The sequence below is a fragment of the Aotus nancymaae genome, unplaced genomic scaffold (genome assembly GCF_030222135.1).
Source record: "Aotus nancymaae isolate 86718 unplaced genomic scaffold, 86718_ANA_hifiasm-v0.15.2.pri h1tg000083l, whole genome shotgun sequence".
In the NCBI taxonomy this organism is placed as follows: Eukaryota; Metazoa; Chordata; class Mammalia; order Primates; family Aotidae; genus Aotus; species Aotus nancymaae.
In genome coordinates, this window is record NW_026988498.1 from 8054994 (window position 1) to 8075849 (window position 20856).

At 41.5% G+C, this 20856-nt stretch overlaps 1 protein-coding gene and 1 non-coding gene across 7 annotated transcripts in view; both read left to right on the top strand.

Moving 5' to 3' along the window:
* The window catches only part of SEC61A2 (SEC61 translocon subunit alpha 2), a 54150-nt gene that overhangs the window by 10794 nt on the left and 22500 nt on the right, over nucleotides 1–20856 (top strand). For all 6 annotated transcript variants that reach the window (XR_002478534.2, XM_021670626.2, XM_021670627.2 and 3 more), the window contains 6 exons: nucleotides 4162–4240; nucleotides 9739–9870; nucleotides 9997–10106; nucleotides 15305–15458; nucleotides 16423–16583; nucleotides 17547–17744. Coding sequence is in view for 5 of the 6 variants with exons in the window: in XM_021670626.2 (XP_021526301.1) it covers nucleotides 4162–4240; nucleotides 9739–9870; nucleotides 9997–10106; nucleotides 15305–15458; nucleotides 16423–16583; nucleotides 17547–17744 (834 nt within the window). In the remaining variant the exon portion in view is untranslated. The remainder of the gene's footprint in view (nucleotides 1–4161; nucleotides 4241–9738; nucleotides 9871–9996; nucleotides 10107–15304; nucleotides 15459–16422; nucleotides 16584–17546; nucleotides 17745–20856) is intronic.
* On the top strand, nucleotides 7025–7126 carry LOC135271595 (small nucleolar RNA U13). Its single transcript, XR_010339721.1, has one exon. It is a non-coding gene; the product is annotated as a small nucleolar RNA U13 (small nucleolar RNA).

Consider the following 20856-nt stretch of genomic DNA (forward strand, 5'->3'; position numbering starts at 1 on the left):
TTTGATATGTTTTAAAAAATCTATTTTAGGCTGGGCATGGTGGCTTACACGTCTAATATCCTCACTTTGGGAGGCAGAGGCAGGCAGATAACCTGAGATCAGGAGTTCCAGACCAGCCTGGGCAAAATGGTGACACCTCATCTCTACTAAATATACAAAAATTAGCTGGGCATTATGGTGCACACCTGTAATCTCAGCTACTTGGGAAGCTGAGACAGGATAATTGCTTGAACCTGGGAGGCAGAGGTTGCAGTAAGCCAAGATGATACCACTGCACTCCAGCCTAGGTGGCAGAGTGAGATTCTGTGTCAAAAATAAAAATGTATTTTATTATGTGTCAGAGGAGGAAAATGCTGTGATTTATTTTCATCTTGCCATCTTCCCCCAGAAATACCTTGTTTGGTTTTCGGTTTGGAAATCCCTGGTGATTTTCTATTTCTCGATCTGATTAGTTCAGGTTTCTATTAGGGCTGGGAATGCTTTGTTTCTCTGAGTACTGTACTGTGTTTTGTCAAGTTTGTTAAAAGAAAACTTCAGACAAGATAAACTTCGGTTTTTTTGAGCATTAAAGGATTCATGCATCTGACAGTGTTCAACATGTGTGGAGGGTCAGAGAGCTGCTCACGGGTGTGGGCAATGAGCTTTTGTAGCAGAAGTCAAGAAGTTACTCAGTTGGCTACAGCTAGGCATTTGCCTCATTTGGGTATGTTCCGGTGAGAGGTTTCTATGTAGCCAATAGGCTGGTTAGCTGTCTGTGACTGGCTGAAACTCGTTCAGAATTAAATAGCCTCTAAGGTCATTTTCAGTTTTCGTTTGTGTGAGTTCAGGGTACAGAAACAACTGCAGGCTTCCTGCTTACAGTTCCTTAACAAGTTGAAACTGAGCCTGGCACGGTGGCTGACGCCTGTAATCCCAGCACTTTGGGAGGCTGAGGTGGGTGGATCATGAGGTCAGGAGTTCAAGACCAGCCTGGCCAAGATGGAGAAACCCCGTCTCTACTAAAAATATAAAAATTAGCCGGGTGTGGTGTTGGGCACCTGTAATCCCAGGTACTCAGGAGGCTGAGGTAGAGAATTGCTTGAACCCGGGAGGTGGAGGTTGCAATGAGCCGAGATCTCGCCACTGCACTCCAGCCTGGGCGACAGAACAAGACTCCATCTCAAAAAAAAAAAAAAGTTGAGACTGATTATTATATTAGATACAGTGCAAAGTTTAGAACTCTGCAACTGTGACAGATTTATAGAAAATAGGCTCCTGGTGTTGCCCAACTGTTGTTGCACATGAGCCTCTAGCTGTGGAATTAACTAAGTGAAATAAAATTAGAAACCAATTTTAATAATCTTATTAGCTGCAGGAAAGGAGGGTGTGCCATTAATTATGGGCGGTTGGCTTGTTCAGTTTCCGCAGAGCACCTAACCATGGGGGATTAAGGAAGGTCATTAGGCCAAGTGAGCGCTTTCTACTCGTAGAATATTTTGATATGGACTCTCCTGTAAGGTTTCTTTTGTTTGTTTTTGAGACGGAGTCTCACTGTGTTGCCCAGGCTGGAGTGCAGTGGCACAATCTTGGCTCACTGCAACCTCTACCACCCAGGTTCAAGTGATTCTCCTGTCTCAGCCTTCCAAGTAGGTGGGATTATAGATGCCCGCCATCACGCCTGGCTAATTTTTGTAATTTTAGTAGAGACGGGGTTTCACCATATTGGTCAGGCTCGTCTCAAACTCCTGACCTCCTGTGATCCACCTGCCTCAGCCTCCCAACGTGCAGGGATTACAGGTGTGAGCTGCCACGCCCAGCCAGCAATGTTTTTTATACTTTAAGTTCTTTGCTCCTCATTTCTCACTTTATTTTATGTTTTAAAAAAAGTTTTTTGTTTTTGTTTTGTTTTTGTATTTTTTGAGATGGGGTCTTACTCTGTTGCCCAGGTTGGAGTGCAGTGGCACTATCTCTGCTCACTGTAACCTCTGCTTCCCAGGTTCAAGCGATTCTCCTACCTCAGCCTCCTGAGTAGCTGGGACTACAGGCACATGCCACCACTCCTGGCTCGTTTTTTGTATTTTTAGTAAAGACAGGGTTTCGCCACGTTGGCCAGACCGGTCTTGAACTCCTGGCCTCAAGTAATCTGCCCACTTTGACCTCCCAAGATGCTGACATTATAGGCCTGAGCCACTACACCCTGCCCTCATCTCTCACTTTGAATGAAGAGTTTCTGCAGCTGCAGGGTGCACATAAAATATCCATGCTTCATGCTTTACCAGTTTTGTTACCCAGTTAATAAGTTCAGACATTCAGAGATGTTTAGGTTGATCACGTAAGTTATTTACAATTTCTGCCAGCATCTTTTGTAACTTTCTTAAAAAGTAGTTTCATATAGAGGTTTTTGAAATGTCTTTGTCTGATCCCCACATGGTTGAGGAGGGGTTAAGGGCACATGTTGTATCCTAAACATGGGTCATATAATACAAACCAATCAGAAGTTAAGTTTTGTTTTTTTTTTAATGAAAAGTTAATGTCCTCATTTGGAAAATTTGATACATTTTGAAAAGAGTACAGAAGAAAAAGTCAACGATAATTCCACCATCTATAGATAATCACTGTTTAGGATTTAAAAAGGTATCTCCTCCTAGTTTTGTTTTCTATACATCTTTTTACAGTGTTGAAATTTACGTATACGCTTTTGTACCTTTGTTTTTATACTAGGACTTCTTAGGAAGTTTTAGTTTTTGTACATATTTTTACAGTGTTGAAGTTTACGTAGACACTTTCGTACCTTTGTTTTTATACTAGGGCTTCTTAACAGTGGCACTCCAGAATTTGAGGTGGGATGATTCCTTGTCATGGGGGTGGGGGGCTGTCCCGTTTATTTTAGGATGCTCAGCAGCATCTCTGTCCTCTGCTCACTAGATGCTAGCAGCACCTCCTGTTCTGTGGAAGGGCCGTGTATTCAAAATGACCCCCAAAGACTCACAGAGCTGAGAAACCAATAAATGTGGCAGACAAATCCAGTTTGTCAGTAGAGGGTGATTTTCTGGATAGAAGCGTAGTTTGGGGCAGCAGTGAGACAGGGAAAGGCCTGCACTGTTATTCCCAGACCCAGGGCTAATCTACCATAGCAAAAGGGTATATGTGCTCTGTGCAGGACAATTGAAGGCAGCCTTCTAGAATATGGAAGAATGGTGTGTGTCACAGCCTGTAATTTGTGTGATAGCATCAAGGTTGCTTAGTTCTCAAGGCAGGATTTACAGTGAGTGCATGTTCTTACACTAGGGACTGTAACTACAGCAGGAATCAGTAGGCATTCCTGGGATCAGCGTTGAGCAGAAGTCAACATTGTAGATTAGCATCCAAGATGGAGTCACTTTGGTCTCCACCTCCACTCCAAGTTGTGACAACCAAAAATGTCTCCGGATATTGCCAAATGTCTTGTAGGGGAGCTAAAATTACCCCAGGTTGAGAACTGCTATTTTATATTTAGTTTTATGACATAAGTACTTCTTCCATGTTATTACAGATTTTTCAGCATCATTTTTAGTGGCCATGTAATATTCCACGGTGTATCTCATCTTCAGTCTTACATTGAGAAGAGTGACATTGGCCATCTTTAGTACATAGAGCTTTGCAAAATCATTCTGTGACTAGGCAGGTATCATATTCCATAATCCACTGGTCGGAGTGTTTTTTAAATTGTGGTAAAAATACATAAAATATGCCAGCGTAACATTTTTAGATGTACAGTTCAGTAGTGGTAGGAATGCTCACATTATTGTACCACAACCCTCCATAACCAGTGTATTTCCTAGTGAATGCACTAGGTAATGACTTGTTTTTTATTTTTACTTTCTGGTTCTTTTTGTTATTTTTAAATTAACCCTCATCTATGTGATGGAAAGTTTCTATTTTTATTTTATTTTTAATAAATAGCTTTACCTTGAAGATATGCTTGTTTTTGTTAAAGAATATGAGAGGTAGTTGTTTTTTTTTTTTTTTTTTTTTTTTGAGATGGAGTTTCGCTCTTGTTACCCAGGCTGGAGTGCAATGACGCGATCTCGGCTCACTGCAGCCTCTGCCTCCTGGGTTCAAGCGATTCTCATGCCCCCACCTTATATAATACATTTTCTTTGTATAATACATTTTCATAAAATATTTTGTGTACTATTTTAGATCCCACTGTTTGGAATCATGTCATCCGATTCTGCAGATCCTTTCTACTGGATGAGAGTTATTCTGGCTTCCAATAGAGGTATGCATGTCTTCTCTTTTTGCCTCCATACTCCTGTTCAGCAAACAGATGTAAACATGTGGATTAGTAATGATTTTTCAGTGTCTACAGGGAGGGGGAGGTGATCACTGCCTAGAAAAGCCTAGCATGTAAATAATGACAACAGTGTGTAATTACTGTAATCATAGAGAAATCTGTTCTTGGGTTTTCATGGGCTAGAAAACCCTGATCTTCAGTGTCAAAGAAGGTGACGTCCAGATAACATTGGAATCGGAGTCCATGTGGGGTGTGGTGGCTCACACCTGTAATCCCAGCACTTTGGGAGTCTGAGGTGGGCGGATCACTTGAGGTCAGGAGTTTGAAACTAGCCTGGCCAACATGGTGAAACCCCCATCACTACTAAAAATAGAAAAATTAGCCAGACGTGGTGGTGTGCACCTGTAATCCCAGCTACTTGGAGCCGGGGGCGGTGGGTGTGCTGAGGCCAGACAATCGCTTGAACCTGGGAGGTGGAGGTTGCAGCGAGCTGAGATTGAGCCACTGCACTCCAGCCTGGGTAACAGAGTAACATCTGTCTCCAAAAAAAGAAAAAGGAGGCCAATGTGTGAAGCAGTAGGGGAGCTCAGCTGGGGCTGAACCTGAAGCCTCAAACAGCATGGTTGGTCTGGGAAATCGTGGCTGGAGATGCTGGACGGTGAGACTAGCAAGAGGGTAGGGCTAGTCATGAGGTTTCTTACTTTTGGGAACACTGGTTGCCTCTTTTTTGAAACACTTTTTTTAAGTAATCCTCCCACTTCAACCTCCTGAGTAGCTGGGACTACAGGTGCATGCCACAATGCCTGGCTAATTTTTGTAGTTTTGTAGAGATAGGGTTTTGCCGTGTTGCTCAGGCTGGTCTTGAACTCTTGGGTTCATGCCATCTTCCCTCCTTGGCCTCCCAAAATGCTGGGATTACAGGTGTGAGCCACTGCACCCAGTCTGGAAGCACTTTAAATAGCTGGCAGATATTTTTTTAATGTTTTTAGGTTATAAAAGTAATATTGGTTTATTATTTTAAAAATGCACTAGCAATTTTAATACAGATTTATATGAAGCTGAAAAGAAAAATGTCACTTCTGAGGGGAGCTCTGAAGTTGGTAGATTGGTGACTGTCCATTTAGGTCTTTTCTTTGCACGTACATTCACATATATCTATATACTTCTTATAACTAAAAAATAAGAGGTCCTGTATATACTATTCTGCTACTTTGTTTACTTAATATCTTACATGAGCTACTAATGGCCATGTTACTATTCTATTATAAGGATATGCCATGATTTATTTGATCATTCATTTAACAAATATTTATTGAGTTTGTACTGGATGTCAGCCTTTGCGCTAGGTACAGAGCTTAGAGCAGTGAACGAAACAATGTCCCAGTTATCATGGACTTGATATTTTCTGTTTGGGGAGGTACATTGGGTGGGGAAGGTGCTCTAGGAAGGTGATCTTTGAAGACAACCGCAGGAAGTGAGAGAGGCAGCCACATGAAGACCTAGGGAGGCACATTCTAGGGAAGAGCCAGTGCAAAGGCCCTGAGGTGGGTGTGTGCTTGATGTGTTCAAAGAACACTAAGATGGGGGCCAGGCACGGAGGCTCACGCCTGTAGTCTTAACTCTTTGGGAGGCTGAAGCAGGCAGATCACTTGAGGTCAGGAGTCTGAGACCAGCCTGGGCAACAAAGTGAGACCCTCAGCTCTACAAAAAACACAAAAATTGGCCAGGCATGGTAGCATGTACCTGTGGTTCCAGCTACTTGGGAGGCTGAGGTGGGAGGATTGCGTGAGCCTGGGAGGCAGAGGTTGCAGTGAGCTGAGATGACGCCACTGTATTTTAGCCTTTGTGACACAGCCAGACCCTGTCTCAAAAAAAAAAAAAAAAAAGGAACATTGAGGAGGTCAGTGTGGGTAGAAGAAATGAAAGAGGGAGGAGTGGGGGGACCTGATGTTGCAGATGTGTCTAAGTCAGATCATGAAGGGCTTGGAGACTGTTGGAGCGTATTTTAAGGAAGATGGGAGTCTTCTGCAGGTCATTAGGGTCCTTTCTTATATTACATTCCCCCCCAGTTTCATATCATTATAAACAATGCTACAGTGAAGGCTACCACATGCCTTTGCAATGTTTTGATAGAATGAAGTTCTAGAAGTTCAACTTTTAGGTCACAAGATATGTAAACTTAAATTTTTGATAGATAAAGCTAAATTATCTTCCAAAACAGTTGTTTTATCTTTTTTTGAGACGGAGTTTTGCTCTTCTTGCCTATGCTGGAGTGCAGTGGTGTGGTCTTAGCTAACCGCAACCTCTGCCTCCTGGGTTCTAGCAATTCTCCTGCCTCAGCCTCCCGAGTAGCTGGGATTACAGCTATGCGCCACCATGCCTGGCTAATTTTGTATTGGTAGTAGAGATGGGGTTTTTCCACATTGGTCAGGCTGTTCTCAAACTCCCAACCTCAGGTGATCTACCACCTCGGCCTCCCAAAGTGCTGGGATTACAGGCATGAGCCACTGCGCCTGGCCTGTTTTATCTTACACTCTAAGTGACAATATACGAGAATACCCATTTCTCTTTCAACAGTGAATATTATTAGTATTTTACTCTTTGTCAGACAGGTAAAAGTTGGCATCTGTTATGCAATTTTGATTTCTTTAATAGATTGGTGAGTTTGAACTTTGTTTTATGTTTTCGTGGAACGTTTGTATTTTTTCTATAAGTGGACTTTTTATTAGTGTGTTAGATTCATTTTTGTTGTAAGTAATGGGAAACTAGATGCTTTCGTAGTCTGTAGGTGCGATGAGTGGACATCCACGCTCATGTGTGCAATATGCGTCTCTCCAGCCTTGTTAGGATGTTGGACGTGACCGTCTGACATGAAAAGAAAAAAGAAAAACTTTTAAATGAAGGAAAAAAAATAAGAAATAGGAAATCACTGACTAGCTTAAACAGAAACATGAAACTTACTGGAAGGATACGGTGAGAATGGAAGGATACGAGGAGGATGGAAAAATAACCAAATAAACTGGTTATTTTCTGGGGTCTAAAGTGGAGGTAAACAGCTAAGCCCCAGGGAAGGGGAGAGCCAGGCCAGACCTTAGGCCTAGCAGCAGGGATTGGTGAACCTTTTCTTTGTGATTCAACCCCACACTCCCAGATTCTTCATTTATTAGTTTAAAATTCCAAATGACTAGGGTTCACACAGGGCTGGATCAGCTTCTGTTAGAGTTCCGGGGTTACATAGTACAGGATTGGGTGCTGGGGGCCTATTCCTATGTGGTATTTTCCTGAGAAAGCTTCATCGGGAGCAGACACATCATGTATCTGCTGTTTCTTTTTTAAATTGGTTTGTTCACTTTTGAATTGATTTGTAGGAGCTCTTTGCATATTAGAGATAAGAACTCTTTGTCACTTGTGCTCAGTGTTTTTTTCTTTTTTGGGACAAGCTCTTGCTCTTTTGCCCAGGCTGGTGTGCAGTGGTACGAACACAGCTCATTGCATGCAGCCTTGACCTCCTGGACTCAAGTGATATTCCTGCCCTAGCCTTCCATGTAGCTGGGACCACAAGTGGGCATCACCATGTATGGCTAATATTTTAATTTTTTGTAGAGACAGGGTCTCACTTTCTTGCCTAGGCTGCTCTCAAACTCCTGGCCTCAAGTGATCTGCCTGCCTCAGCCTCCTAAAGTGTTGGGATGACAGGTGTGAGTCACCACACCTGCCTGAAGAGTTTTATTCTAACTGTTAGGCTGCCTTTTGCCACATGGAAGTTTCTAAGTTGTAGCTAATCATATATCCCATATTTTCCTTTGTGGGTTCTAGATATTTTGCTATGTTTAGAAAGACTTTCTTCCTCAGCATTATAAGCTATTCACTCATGTTTCCTTCTAGTATTTTTGTAATTTATCCTTTATGCTTAAATTTTCTATACATGGAGGCCTGGTGCAGTGGCTCATGCCTATAATCCCAGCGCATTGGGAGGCTAAGGAGGGCAGATCACTTGAGGTCAGGAGTTTGAGACCAGTCTGGCCAATGTGGTGAAACCTTGACTCTACTAAAAATACAAAAATTAGTCAGGTATGATGGCTCACGCCTGTAATCTCAGCTACTTGGGAGGCTGAGACAGGAGAATCGCTTGAACCCGGGAGGCAGAGGTTGCAGTGAGCTGAGATCGTGCCATTGCACTCTAGCCTGGGTGACAGTGAGACTCCATCTAAAAAAAAAAAAAAATTCTATACGTGTAGCATGTATTTTGATGTAAGTCATGAGGTATGAGGTAAGGAATCTAGGTTTAATTTCCTAAAAATGGCCAATTTTTTGCCAAGGTGTATTTTTCTCTACTGATTTGAAGTGCCATATTTCTAATATCAAATGTTCATTAAAACTTTATTAAATCTATTTCTGGATGAGAGCTATTTTTGCAATAATAAATTTTGATGTCTAATATCTTGAACACTAAAACATGTTTTTACTTTTTGCTATTGAAGAAGTATCTGAGGCAACATAAAAAATTCCCCTTAAGGTGGAATGTTTTCTCATATGAAGGGCAGCTTTTCAGCATTTATGAAAACAGGATTTAAGGGCGCAGTGGCTCATGCCTGTAATTCCAGCACTGTGGGAGGCCAAGGTGGGTGGATCACCTGAGGTTGGGAGTTCAAGATTAGCCTGACCAACATGGAAAAACCCTGTCTATACTAAAAACACAAAATTAGCTAGGTGTGTTGGCAGGTTCCTGTAATCCCAGCTACTCAGGAGGCTGAGGCAGGAGAATCACTTGAACCCAGGAGGCAGAGGTTGTAGTGAGCCAAGATCTGGCCATTGCAGTTCAGCCTGGGCAACAAAAGCAAAACTCCCTTAAAAAAAAAAAAAAAAAAAAAAAAGGAGTGATGTGACAGAGTGACCCAGAAAAGTCTTGACAGTGTGGAATTACTTAATTCTATACCTTCCTTACACAGTTGGCATATTTGATTTTCTTATTTTTCACTATTAATTCTTTTTTTTTCTTTTGATATGGAATCTCACTCTTGCCCAGGCTGGAGTACAGTGGCACCATCTCAGCTCACTGCAACCTCCACCTCCTAGGTTCAAGTGATTTTCCTGCCTCAGCCTCCTGAGTAGCTGGGATTACAGGCACCTGCCCCCACACCCAGCTAATTTTTGTATTTTTAGTAGGGACAGGGTTTCACCATGTTGGCCAGTTGGTCTTGAACTCCTGACATTAGGTGATTTACCAGCATCGGCCTCCCAAAGAGCTGGGATTACAGGCCTGAACCACTGCACCAAGCCTATAGTACTTTTTATTCAGGGCATTGTTGCAGGATTGTGTTAATAAATGATAACTTTTCTTAGCAATTAGTTTATGAAAAGAAAATGTGCTTGTTAAAATGTGCACACATGTTTCAGTTGAGGTGATTTGGGAGTGGGACGCCTCTAAATCAACTGTATGGTGTACAGTAAACATGGCGTACTTCTCTCCCCTTCCTTTACAGGAACTTTAATGGAACTGGGGATCTCCCCAATTGTAACTTCTGGTTTGATTATGCAGCTGTTAGCTGGAGCCAAAATCATTGAAGTTGGAGATACACCGAAAGATAGAGCTTTATTCAATGGAGCCCAGAAACGTGAGCATTCATGCAGTTAAAGAGCTTTTTCCAAATTTGAGACTGCTTGTGGGAAAGATGTTTTCTATCGTCTTTTTTTTGTCTTTGGTTGTAAGCATGTACTCCTTTCCCCCCAATTCTTGTCAGTATTTGGTATGATCATTACCATTGGGCAAGCCATTGTGTATGTCATGACGGGGATGTACGGAGACCCTGCGGACATGGGTGCTGGGATCTGTCTCCTTATCATTATTCAGGTAAGAAATCCTGTATTTTCCTATGCAGATAACAAAACACTTTGGCACATTTTTTCTTTTCTAACAGTTCTTTAGGTGATTCACTTACTCATTTTCTTACTTTTGAATTATTATAGTATTTTGATTACTGAAGTGATATGTGTAAATTTTTAAAAAACATTGTATGACCTTGATGTGTTCAAGTTCTGTTGATGTGAAAATTCAGATTTATTCTAATAGCTTTATAACTGCACTATATGGATCAACTGTATCTTATCGATTCTGAGTTACACGTTTGTCACACGTTGATGTCTCTGCAATCAGGATTTTTTTTGTACAGCAAACAGTGCCTTCCACTTGTATTTCTCCAGGAGGCAGCCATGCTGTTGTGACTGCCTGCGCTTGTGTCAGCTTGTGCACGTCGTCCTGACCTCAGCTGGCTGAGTGCATTCTTGACAGAACTGGTGTTTGAGTTCAGTTGCTGTCTAAAGGTGTTCAGAAAATCTGTTGCAATTTGCATTGAAATGAAAGTTATTGCTTATGTATAGAAAGTCAAGCTAGATGATAAATATCAACCTCTAGGCCTAAAATACGTTTTTGTAAGTAGAAAATTAAAATTCTTTGTGATAAGGTATTGTGTCATAAGTTAATTGGCAGTATTCTTTTCTTAGTAGTACACAAAATAATGATGTTTTAAATGATAATATCTTGGAGTCAGTGAAACACTATATATACACACATAAATATGTTTGATGGGTTTTTTAAATGGTTGCTTGGGAATGGAATTTTTAAAGGTCAACATAATTACAAGTGTCCTAAGTATCTTAAAGTATGTTAGGTTTAGAAGATATTTCTCTATTGTACAATCCTTAAAAACCATTTAGAGAAATTACCCAGGAATGGATTGTACTTAAGTTATGTTTCTTGTGTTTTGAGAAGAAGTTTGCTTAAGTTAATAAACAATGGATATTTGGAGTCCTGGTTTTCTTGGAAGTGCCTCTTGTACACTTTATGCAATTAGGATTAGTTTAGGAAATTTTTTCCAGCGGTTCAAAATATCAAGCTCAGAAAAATATTTTTTAATAATCTCAAATACCAGTTTATTAACATATATATAGAGAGAAATCTGACTATCTCAGACTAGCATGGTTGAGCATTCTGTTTTTTTTTTTTTTTTATTGTACTTTACGTTCTGGGGTACATGTGCATCTTGCAGGATTGTTGCATCGGTACACACGTCATGGTGGTTCGCTGCCTCCATCTCCCTGTCACCTATATCAGGCATTTCTCCCAAAGTTATCCCTCCCCAACCTCCTCATCCCCTGCTGTTTCTCCCCAGCACCCTACCCCACAACAAACCCCAGTGTGTGATATTCCCTAGCATTCTGTTTTTTAAATTAGAAACTTTATATAGGAAGCAAAACATAAGATTATTTAATGAGTGTGACTTCTGTCCAGAAAGCTAGGCTGCTCAAGTATTTATTTAGCATTGTTAACAATAGACATTACTTTTCTAATGATATGGAACTGTTTTGTCACTTGACCAGGGCAGGAATTTTTAATGGATGATCAGGTTCTTTGGAAGCTTTCTGATGCCCATTGTGTTCCCATTTGGTAGAAGATGTTTCCTTAAAGAATAACTGTCAGGTGCAGTGGCACACACCTGTAATCCAGCACTTTGGGAGGCCAAGGTGGGCTGATCACTTCAGGTCAGGAGTTTGAGACCAGCCTGGCTAACATGGTGAAACCCTGTCTCTACTGAAAACACAAAAATTAGCCACGCGTGGGTGGTGTTGTGTACCTGTAGTCCCAGCTACTAGGGAGGCTGAGGCAGGATAATCACTTGAACCTGAGAGGCGTAGGTTGCAGTGAGCCGAGATCCCATCACTGCATTCTAGCCTGGGCGACAGAGTGAGACTGTCTCAAAAAAAAAAAAAAAAAAGGCCGAGCACAATGGCTCACATCTGTAATCCCAGCGCTTTGGGAGGTTGAGGCAGGCAGATCACAAGGTCAAGAGATAGAGGCTAACATGCTGAAGCCCCATCTCTAGTAAAAATACAAAAATTAGCTGAGCATGTTGGCGGGCACCTATAGTCCCAGCTACTCGGGAGTCTGAGGCAGAAGAGTCTATTGAACCCGGGAGGCAGAGGTTGCAATTAGCCGAGATTGTGCCATTGCACTCCAGCCTGGGTGACAGAGTCAGACTGTCTCAAAAAAAAAAAAAAAAAGAGATTAACTTTGTGTTTATTTCTCCATTTGCAAATCACTTGATTGGTAAATTTACAGCCCTTGGGAATTAGGGGAAGAGGCTTATTGGATGGGGAAAGAAGATACTCTGGAGACTGATTTTAGTATCTTTCAGTGCTTGGGGTCTCTCTTCATATGCTTTAGTCATTGTTGAGGATACGGACAGGCCAATTGTTGCCTGAAGTTTTGTTGCTTTATAGCATTTTCTTTATGCAACCCAGAGTTTAGAATAATCTTGATTTTTAAAAGACACTTTAGAACTGGCATGTAGCACTTAGAACATTATATATCAGGAAAATGTCTCTAGTATCTTCCTTAAGGTTATATTCAGACTCCTTAAGGAATCTACACTGAACAATGCTCCGCTAGCTAGCTAAAGGATTGACTTCTTATGAGTCACTTGTGGATTTAAATGGATACAAAATAGAGTTAGGCTATTTTGATGTTTATTTTCAGTATTCAGAAATCCAGTCCAAGAATGAAACAAGTGAAGTGGATGGATACTAATTCATTTACACGAATTCTCATATACAAATATGTGTGTTATGGTTAATTCTTCTAGTGCTACTGTATAAAGAGCTATGTTACATTTGATTATAGGTGGGCAGTGACCCATTTGTGTCTTTTCGAGGCATTGCTAACGTTGAAAATATGTGGATACGCTGTAGAGCTATGATTGGATGTGTGTGTTTCATCCAGAAACAGATTTTGAAAACTGTTTGCATGCAGTTATGGAAGGTACTTCTCACTATTTGTTCGTGTTTCATTCACATGGTTAGTGTTTTTTAGCTAGTGAGTTTAGAAATCTGAATAGCAGGTCTTGATTAAAAATTGTAAAAAAGTATTAGAGAATATCAGTGAGCACGGCACATGATAAAGGTGAGTATTCTGTTTTTAAGTATGTTCTGACATACTTAACAAAGGTAGTTTGACAAAACTAAGTTGTGTGTCGGTGCTGTTGCAGGGTTGAAATGTAAAGTACCATGTGTATACTGGCTCATCATATATGTCCATTCCCTGTGAACATGCGGTTAGGGTTCTGGTCCCATGACTGCAGACGCTGCTGTCACTTCCTGGTTTCCCATCCCTTTTCACAGGCATGCATGTTACTTACTGTCTTTTATTCCCTTAATTATAGAAACCGTTTCTTTTTCCTCTATAATTTCTTCCTCCCATTGGGAAAACCCGAGTTTAATTTTCCCAGGACATATATGAACCACTCTGTAGTCTGGTGGACACTGTTCTGAACGGGGTTCTGGAGAATTAGAGTTGTTTCAGAGCCGCTGTGGGACTTTGGAGAGGTCATTTCTCAAGGCCTGTCACGATGCTTTCTGGTGGCTGATGGTTCACGGACAGCTGTCATTTCCAGCCTGAGGATGGGTTTCTGTATTTATGATGGGGAGTATCTATTCACTCATTACATGATTGTGGTTAAATAAAATCTGGTAGTGAGTCTTAACCTCTACATTATTTTGTCAAAATGTCAAACTTGGTTTTCAAGCAGTAAAGGATTAGCATGATCTCTCTTAGAAGTTTGGAGAATTTTATCCTTTCTCCAGTCCATTGAAAGTCAAACTAAAAGACTGTAAATAGACAAGTTAGGCTGTGTCCAGCCATTGAAATGGCAGTTCAGGAACAAACAGCACCGTGTAAGGTAAGCATGCTTAAAATGGTCTAATGTGGTTAGTTTGGTCACTCTTCCAACAGGTGATAGAAAGTGAGTACAAAACGAGGGCGGGTGGCTTGAGAGCTGGGAGGATTGGAAGTGGCTTCCTCACTTGTGCAGGAGGGTGTCTTTAAAGTGGGGACATGTGTGAGGCTGGGGGCAGGAAGCATATTTTCTTCCTGTCTTGATCAGGTCATTCAAGTGCAGGAAAGGGGTCATATGACTGAGGAGGTCACTTGAAAGACTAGGAATTGTTCTTAATGCATGCTTTTACAGAAATGTCTTCTCTAAGAAGCAAGTTAAGAATTTTCAATATGCCATAAATTAAAGTTGGTATGCTTTCATTTTTAAAAACATTATGAGCAGGCCGGGCATGGTGTGTCAAGCCTGTAATCCCAGCACTTTGAGAGGCCCAGACGGGCAGATCACCTGAGGTTGGGAGTTCGAGACCAGTCTGACCAACATGGAGAAACCCCATCTCTACTGAAAATACAAAATTAGCTGGGCATGGTGGTGCATGCCTGTAATCCCAGCTACTCGGGAGGCTGAGGCAGGAGAATCACTTGAACCCAGGAGGCGGAGGCTGCAGTGAGCCGAGATCGCTCCTTTGCACTCCAGCCTGGGCAACAAGAGCGAAATTCCCATCTCAGGAGGGGGCGGGGGAAGAAAACATTATGAGCTTAACCTTAACTGACTTCAAATTTATATTCAATCTGTGTCACTCTGTGTATAGAATGCATTTTTACATTGTTGCTTGAGTACAATTTGAGTTCTACTTTTTTTATTCTGTACACATTGTATAGGATATACATATATGTAAAATATATATAATGCTTTTTTCAAAGGATCAACACAGCAGTTAGACTTATCCTTTGATGGCAGTGTACATTTCCATCTTGCTATTATACCAGAATTCATCTGACTTTGTACTTCCTTGGAGGTATTGGGGATGTTTTCAGTTTCTTGCTGTCATAAATTCTAGAATACTATGATCATTTTTTGTTGTGCTTTTTAAACAGGCTTTATTTAAACATTGCAAAAGAAACTATTCAGATAAGTGTAAATAGAATTTAAAAGTTGAAATGCCTGCTTTATAATTCAACAATATTTCCAGTCCTCTTACTGCTCTCAGTTGGCCTGAGTAACTGAAAGCAGGTCCAAAGATGCAGTTGGTCCTAACAGTGAGACTGCAACGAGTAGGCCTTACTATTGAAAATGCCCCTAGCTTGGAAATAGCAGCGGCGTTCCTCGCCCTCTTCCTCGAGTTTGTTCTTGCTTCTGCTTACTTGCATTTCTTTCCCCACAGTTGTTTGTTGCTGGTTTGATTGTGCTGCTGTTAGATGAGCTGCTACAGAAGGGTTACGGCTTGGGGTCTGGGATTTCCCTCTTTATTGCCACCAACATCTGTGAGACCATTGTCTGGAAGGCCTTTAGTCCCACTACCATTAACACTGGCAGAGGTACATCGCACAGTGACTGCAACTGCACGAGTTTTGCTGGGTGTGTGCTGGGAACAAACCCATCATGCCGCAGTACATGCCTAGAGCCATTCTGGTTTGCTCTCCTAGGGGATAAGGAATGCGGATTCTTCAAAACTTAATAAGCAGAGATTTGTGGAGTATGCAATGCTACCCCAGAGGGAATAGCATCAAAATTTTAGCCTCTGCTTGTTTAAAATTTCAGTGGTTGCTAACAGACTTTAAAAATTTTGTTTGTTAACCTTGCTTAAGCCATTGCTGCCGAGTCATTTATTTGACTGATTTCAGCATTCCTAGAGGATAACAAGGAAGTAGATTCAGATTTTTCAAATGAAAAGACTGTTGCTCATTGAATCCACCTGGAGCACTCATACTTTGCTGCTCTTCTAATTGGCTTTGTAATAGCACCGAAGTTTTGAAATATTTCATTCTCTCCCCTTCCTCATCTCCACTTCCGTCAGATGCTGTCCTACATGGTTAATACTCTGGTCCCAGCCTTAAGAAAATAGTAATGATTATTAACGTTCTTGGTGCTTTAAACTTCAAGGCACGTTTGATAGAGCGACATGTATCTCTTAATTCTGACATCTCTACTCTGCTTTGCTGCTTTTTTATTTTTCCTAAAAATACTCTCTTCCTTCCCTAAAGTAAAAGAGAGGCAAATCTCTATGAATGAAATTTTGCTTTGGTAAATTTTACTTTGTATGTTTTCATCAAGAATAGTCTCTTGAGAAAACTTCGGATTTATGCTATAAAAAGATAGATTTGCCTCAATGATCTAGATATTTTTAGAACCTGCTCACATGGCTATCTCATAAAGCAAACATTGGTGAATTCCTTTGACTCATATTTTCTGCTGTATACTGGACTTTCACGGTTATTTGTTTGAGCTTTGGGACAGCTTTGGACAATGAGTCCACAGGTTGTGTCTGTCTTGATTTTGCAGGTACCGAGTTTGAGGGCGCAGTCATAGCTCTGTTCCATTTGTTGGCCACCAGGACGGACAAAGTCCGAGCTTTACGGGAGGCTTTTTATCGGCAGAACTTACCCAATCTCATGAATCTCATTGCTACGGTTTTTGTGTTTGCTGTTGTTATATATTTCCAAGTAAGTATAATCTTTTCATCAAAGTAAGTGGGATGTAGATTTTTATGTTGCTCTTGAAGAGAATGCCATTTGATATGCTAGTGTTTAACAAGTCAGGGTTTAAGATCAAGTGAAACAAGTAGTTTTGTAATTAGAGTCTCCAGACTGTCATTTTAAGATGTGAAATATTGGAGTCAAGTACTTTTTTTGTTTTTTGTTTTGACCCATCAGCAGGAAGCAGACTGTGAACACTTTAAAAGACAGAACGTCTTTGTTAGCATTGCGTTTTCTTCTCTTTTTCTTTTTCTTTTTTGAGACTGAGTTTCACTCTTGTTCCCCAGGCTGGAGTGCAATGGTACAATCTCGGCTCACTGCAGCCTCCATCTCCTGGGTTCAAGCTATTCTCCTGCCTCAGCCTCCCGAGTAGCTGGCATTACAGGCATATGCGAGCACACCTGGCTAATTTTGTATTTTTAGTAGAGATGGGGTTTCACCATGTTGGTCAGGCTGTTCTCGAACTCCCGATTTCAGGTGATCCGCCCGCCTGGGCCTCCCAAAGTGCTGGGATTACCTGGCCTTCTTTTCTTTTTTTTTTTGAGACAGAGTCTCAATTTTTTGCCCAGGCTGGAGTGCAGTGGTGCAATCTTGGCTCACTGCAACCTCTGCCTCCCAGGTTCAAGCGATTCTCCTGCTTCAGCCTCCCAAGTAGCTGAGCTCACAGGCACATGCCACCATGCCTTGCTAATTTTTGTATTTTTAGCAGAGATGGGATTTTACCACATTGGCCAGGCTGGTCTCAAACTCTTGACTTCAGGTGATCCACCCGCCTCGGCTTCCCAAAGTGCTGGGATTGCAGATGTGAGCCCCTACACCCAGCCGGCATTGTCTTTTCATACTCCCCACTGTTACATGTTTTCCCTCTCTGGTCTCTGTTCTTTTCTTATGTGCCTAGTTCCCCAGCTGACTCTCAGTTTCCTTTTTCAGGGATTTCGCGTTGACCTGCCCATTAAGTCGGCCCGCTACCGCGGACAGTACAGCAGCTACCCCATCAAACTCTTCTATACTTCCAACATCCCCATCATCCTCCAGTCGGCCTTGGTGTCAAACCTGTATGTTATTTCCCAGATGCTGTCGGTTCGATTTAGTGGCAACTTTTTAGTAAATTTACTAGGACAGTGGGCTGTGAGTATTATGTTTGTTTATATTACTTGAAGTTTATTATAATTTGTATTTCTTGGTCATATTTTTAATAGGATGAGGTTGACATTGGAGTGTTTGCTATAATATTTTTAGGGTTACTTACCTATAGCAGAGTTTATTATTTATCTGGAAGAACTGGTTAAATGTTGCATAACTAAGATTGCCCAAGTACTTTTTATTATTTTGCTGTCTGGGAAGTATTTTTACATCTCATTTCAATGACCTTTTAGGCTAAAATTGTGGTTGATTTCATAAAAGTAATTTCCTATTTTGTAATCTTATTCCAGTATCATCTATAATAATGTTTTTAAAAAAATGCTGGGGGTGGTGGCTCATGCCTGTAATCCCAGCACTTTGGGAGGCTGAGGTGGGTGGATCATCTGAGGTAAGGAGGTCGAGACCAGCCTGGCCAACATAGTGAAACCCTGTCTCTACTAAAAACACAAAAATTAGCCAGGCGTGGTAGTGGGTGCCTGTAGTCCCAGTCATTCAGGAGGCTGAGACAGGAGAATTGCTTGACCCTGGGAGGTGGAGGTTGCAGTGAGCTGAGATTGTGCCACTCTGCATTCCAGCCTGGGCAACAGAGAGGGACTCCGTATCCAAAAAGAAAAAAAAAATGCTGCTTGCTGCTGCTGACACATGAGTTAACTGGACTCATCCTATCCTTTCCTGTCTGCCACCTCTCCTCCAGGCCTCTTCCATTTTTCATGGTCTGAATGGCAATAAACTAGCTTGTGATGAACTGGGCTGGAGATAGGCATGTTATTAACTAGATGGTAGAGACAGCAGTGTTGCTAGTAATATAATCTTGTAAGTTCTGACTTCCTTTCATAGATCCCCCTTGTCATAAGTTTTTCTAAAGCAATCTAACCATGTTGTTATTGAAGTGGTGAGTTACAGTAGTACTGAATTTTCATTGGTTTAAATTCTATCACCTAACAAAGGGGTGTTTTCCCTCTTAAATTATAGATGTTAGCCAGGCATGGTGGCTCACACCTGTATTCCCAGCACTTTGGGAGACCGAGGAGAAAGGATAGCTTGAAGGCCAGGAGTTTGAGACCTGCCTGGGCAACATAGTGAGAACCCATCTCTACAAAACAATTTAAACATTAGCTGGGCACAGTGTTGTGTGCCTGTAGCCCTATCTACTGGGGAGGCTGCGGTGGGAGGATTGCTTGAGCCCAGGAGTTCGAGGCTGCAGTAAGCTAGATCATACCACTGCACACTAGTCTGGGTGACAGAGTGAGACCCTGTCTCAGAAATAATAGAATTTTAAAAGATTGTCCTTTATTCTTTGCCATAGCATGTAATTCTAGAATTTGCACCCCACCAAAGAATACTATTTTTTTTTGTACCATTATTCTTGAAATATGGTGTTTATTCTGTGCATTTGTCTTAATATGCTATCTTTGGCATTATAAGTTATGGCAACTCATACCTTTCTGCTTCTACTGAATGTCAAAAAAATTAGTTTAACAGAATAAAACAGTAGCTCTTATATATTAGTTGAAGGGAATAGGATTCCCTTTATTCATAATACTTCTTTTCCGTTCATTTCACAGAAGTGTGATGACCTGTTGTATTCTGGCCTAATATTATAGCGAAGACAGGAAAGTTAGAGTCCTCAGCTGTAGTGTCCAGCAGCAGTTACTTCTCTCATCAGAATTTCAGAGCAGTTAGTGCTTTTGAGTAGTTGGTACTGTACAAATTGTGTTATGATCTTGACTAAGATTCTTCTGAATGAGAGAATTATTGCGAAATAGTGCTTTTGATCTGGAATTAATGATTCTAGGGGCACAGTAAAGAAATCATTTGGCTGGGTGTGGTGGCTCACGCCTGTAATCCCAGCACTTTGGGAGGCCAAGGCAGGTGGATCACGAGGTCAAGAGATCGAGACTATCCTGGTCAACATGGTGAAACCCTGTCTCTACTAAAAATACAAAAAATTAGCTGGGGATGGTGGCACATGCCTGTAATCCCAGCTACTCAGGAGGCTGAGGCAGGATAATTGCCTGAACCCAGGAGGTGGAGGTTGCAGTGAGCCAAGATCGCGCCATTGCACTCCAGCCTGGGTAACAAGAGCGAAACTCCATCTCAAAAAAAAAAAAAAAAAAAGAAATCATTTGGCAGTCATAAATTCAGGAACCAGGCCGGGCACAGTGGCTTACGCCTATAATCCCAGCACTTTAGGAGGCCGAGGCAGGCGGATCACAAGGTCAGGAGATTGGGACCATCTTGGCCAACACAGTGAAACCCTGTCTCTACTAAAAATACAAAAAAATAGCTGGGCATCGTGGCAGCCGCCTGTAATCCCAGCTACTAGGGAGGCTGAGGCAGGAGAATCACTTGTACCCAGGAGGCAGAAGTTGCAGTGAGCTGAGATTGCACCACTGCACTCCAGCCTGGGCAAGACAGCAAGACTCGGTCTCAAAAAAAAAAAAAAAAGAATAAAATCAGGAACCAGATACTTTAATCATTGCAACTAAAAACTGGTTTCTCACCCCCATCTGTATACCCTGCAACTATATTTAATATGAGCAAATAATGCTGTTCCTATTGCTTTAAGACTTCTTAAATATGTAGATAAAAATCCAGTTATTATAAATATTATTAAAAGATTGTTCCAGCTGGGCTTGATGTCTCATGCCTATAATCCCAGCTGTTTGGAAGGCTGAGGTGGGTGCATCACCTGAGGTCAGGAGTTCAAGGCCAGTCTGGCCAACATAGTGAAACACTGTCTCTCTTGAAAACACAAAAAATTAGTTGGGCGTGGTGGCAGGTGCCTGTAATCCCAGCTACTAGGGAGGCTGAGGCAGGAGAATCACTTGAACCCGGGAGGCGGAGGTTGCAGTGAGCCGAGATTGTACCATGTACTCCAGCCTGGGGAACAAGAGTGAAACTCCATCTCAAAAAAAAAAAAAAAAAGATTGTTTCTTATAATAACATACAAACCACATAAAGTTTAAGTAGCCTGTTAAGTCATGTCAACATTTTAGTTGATTGCGTTAATATTTTCATATGGAAGAATCATTCATAGGGATCTTTAATATACTGGATACTCATAGCTCAGAAAATTTCAGATTTTAAGTATAAT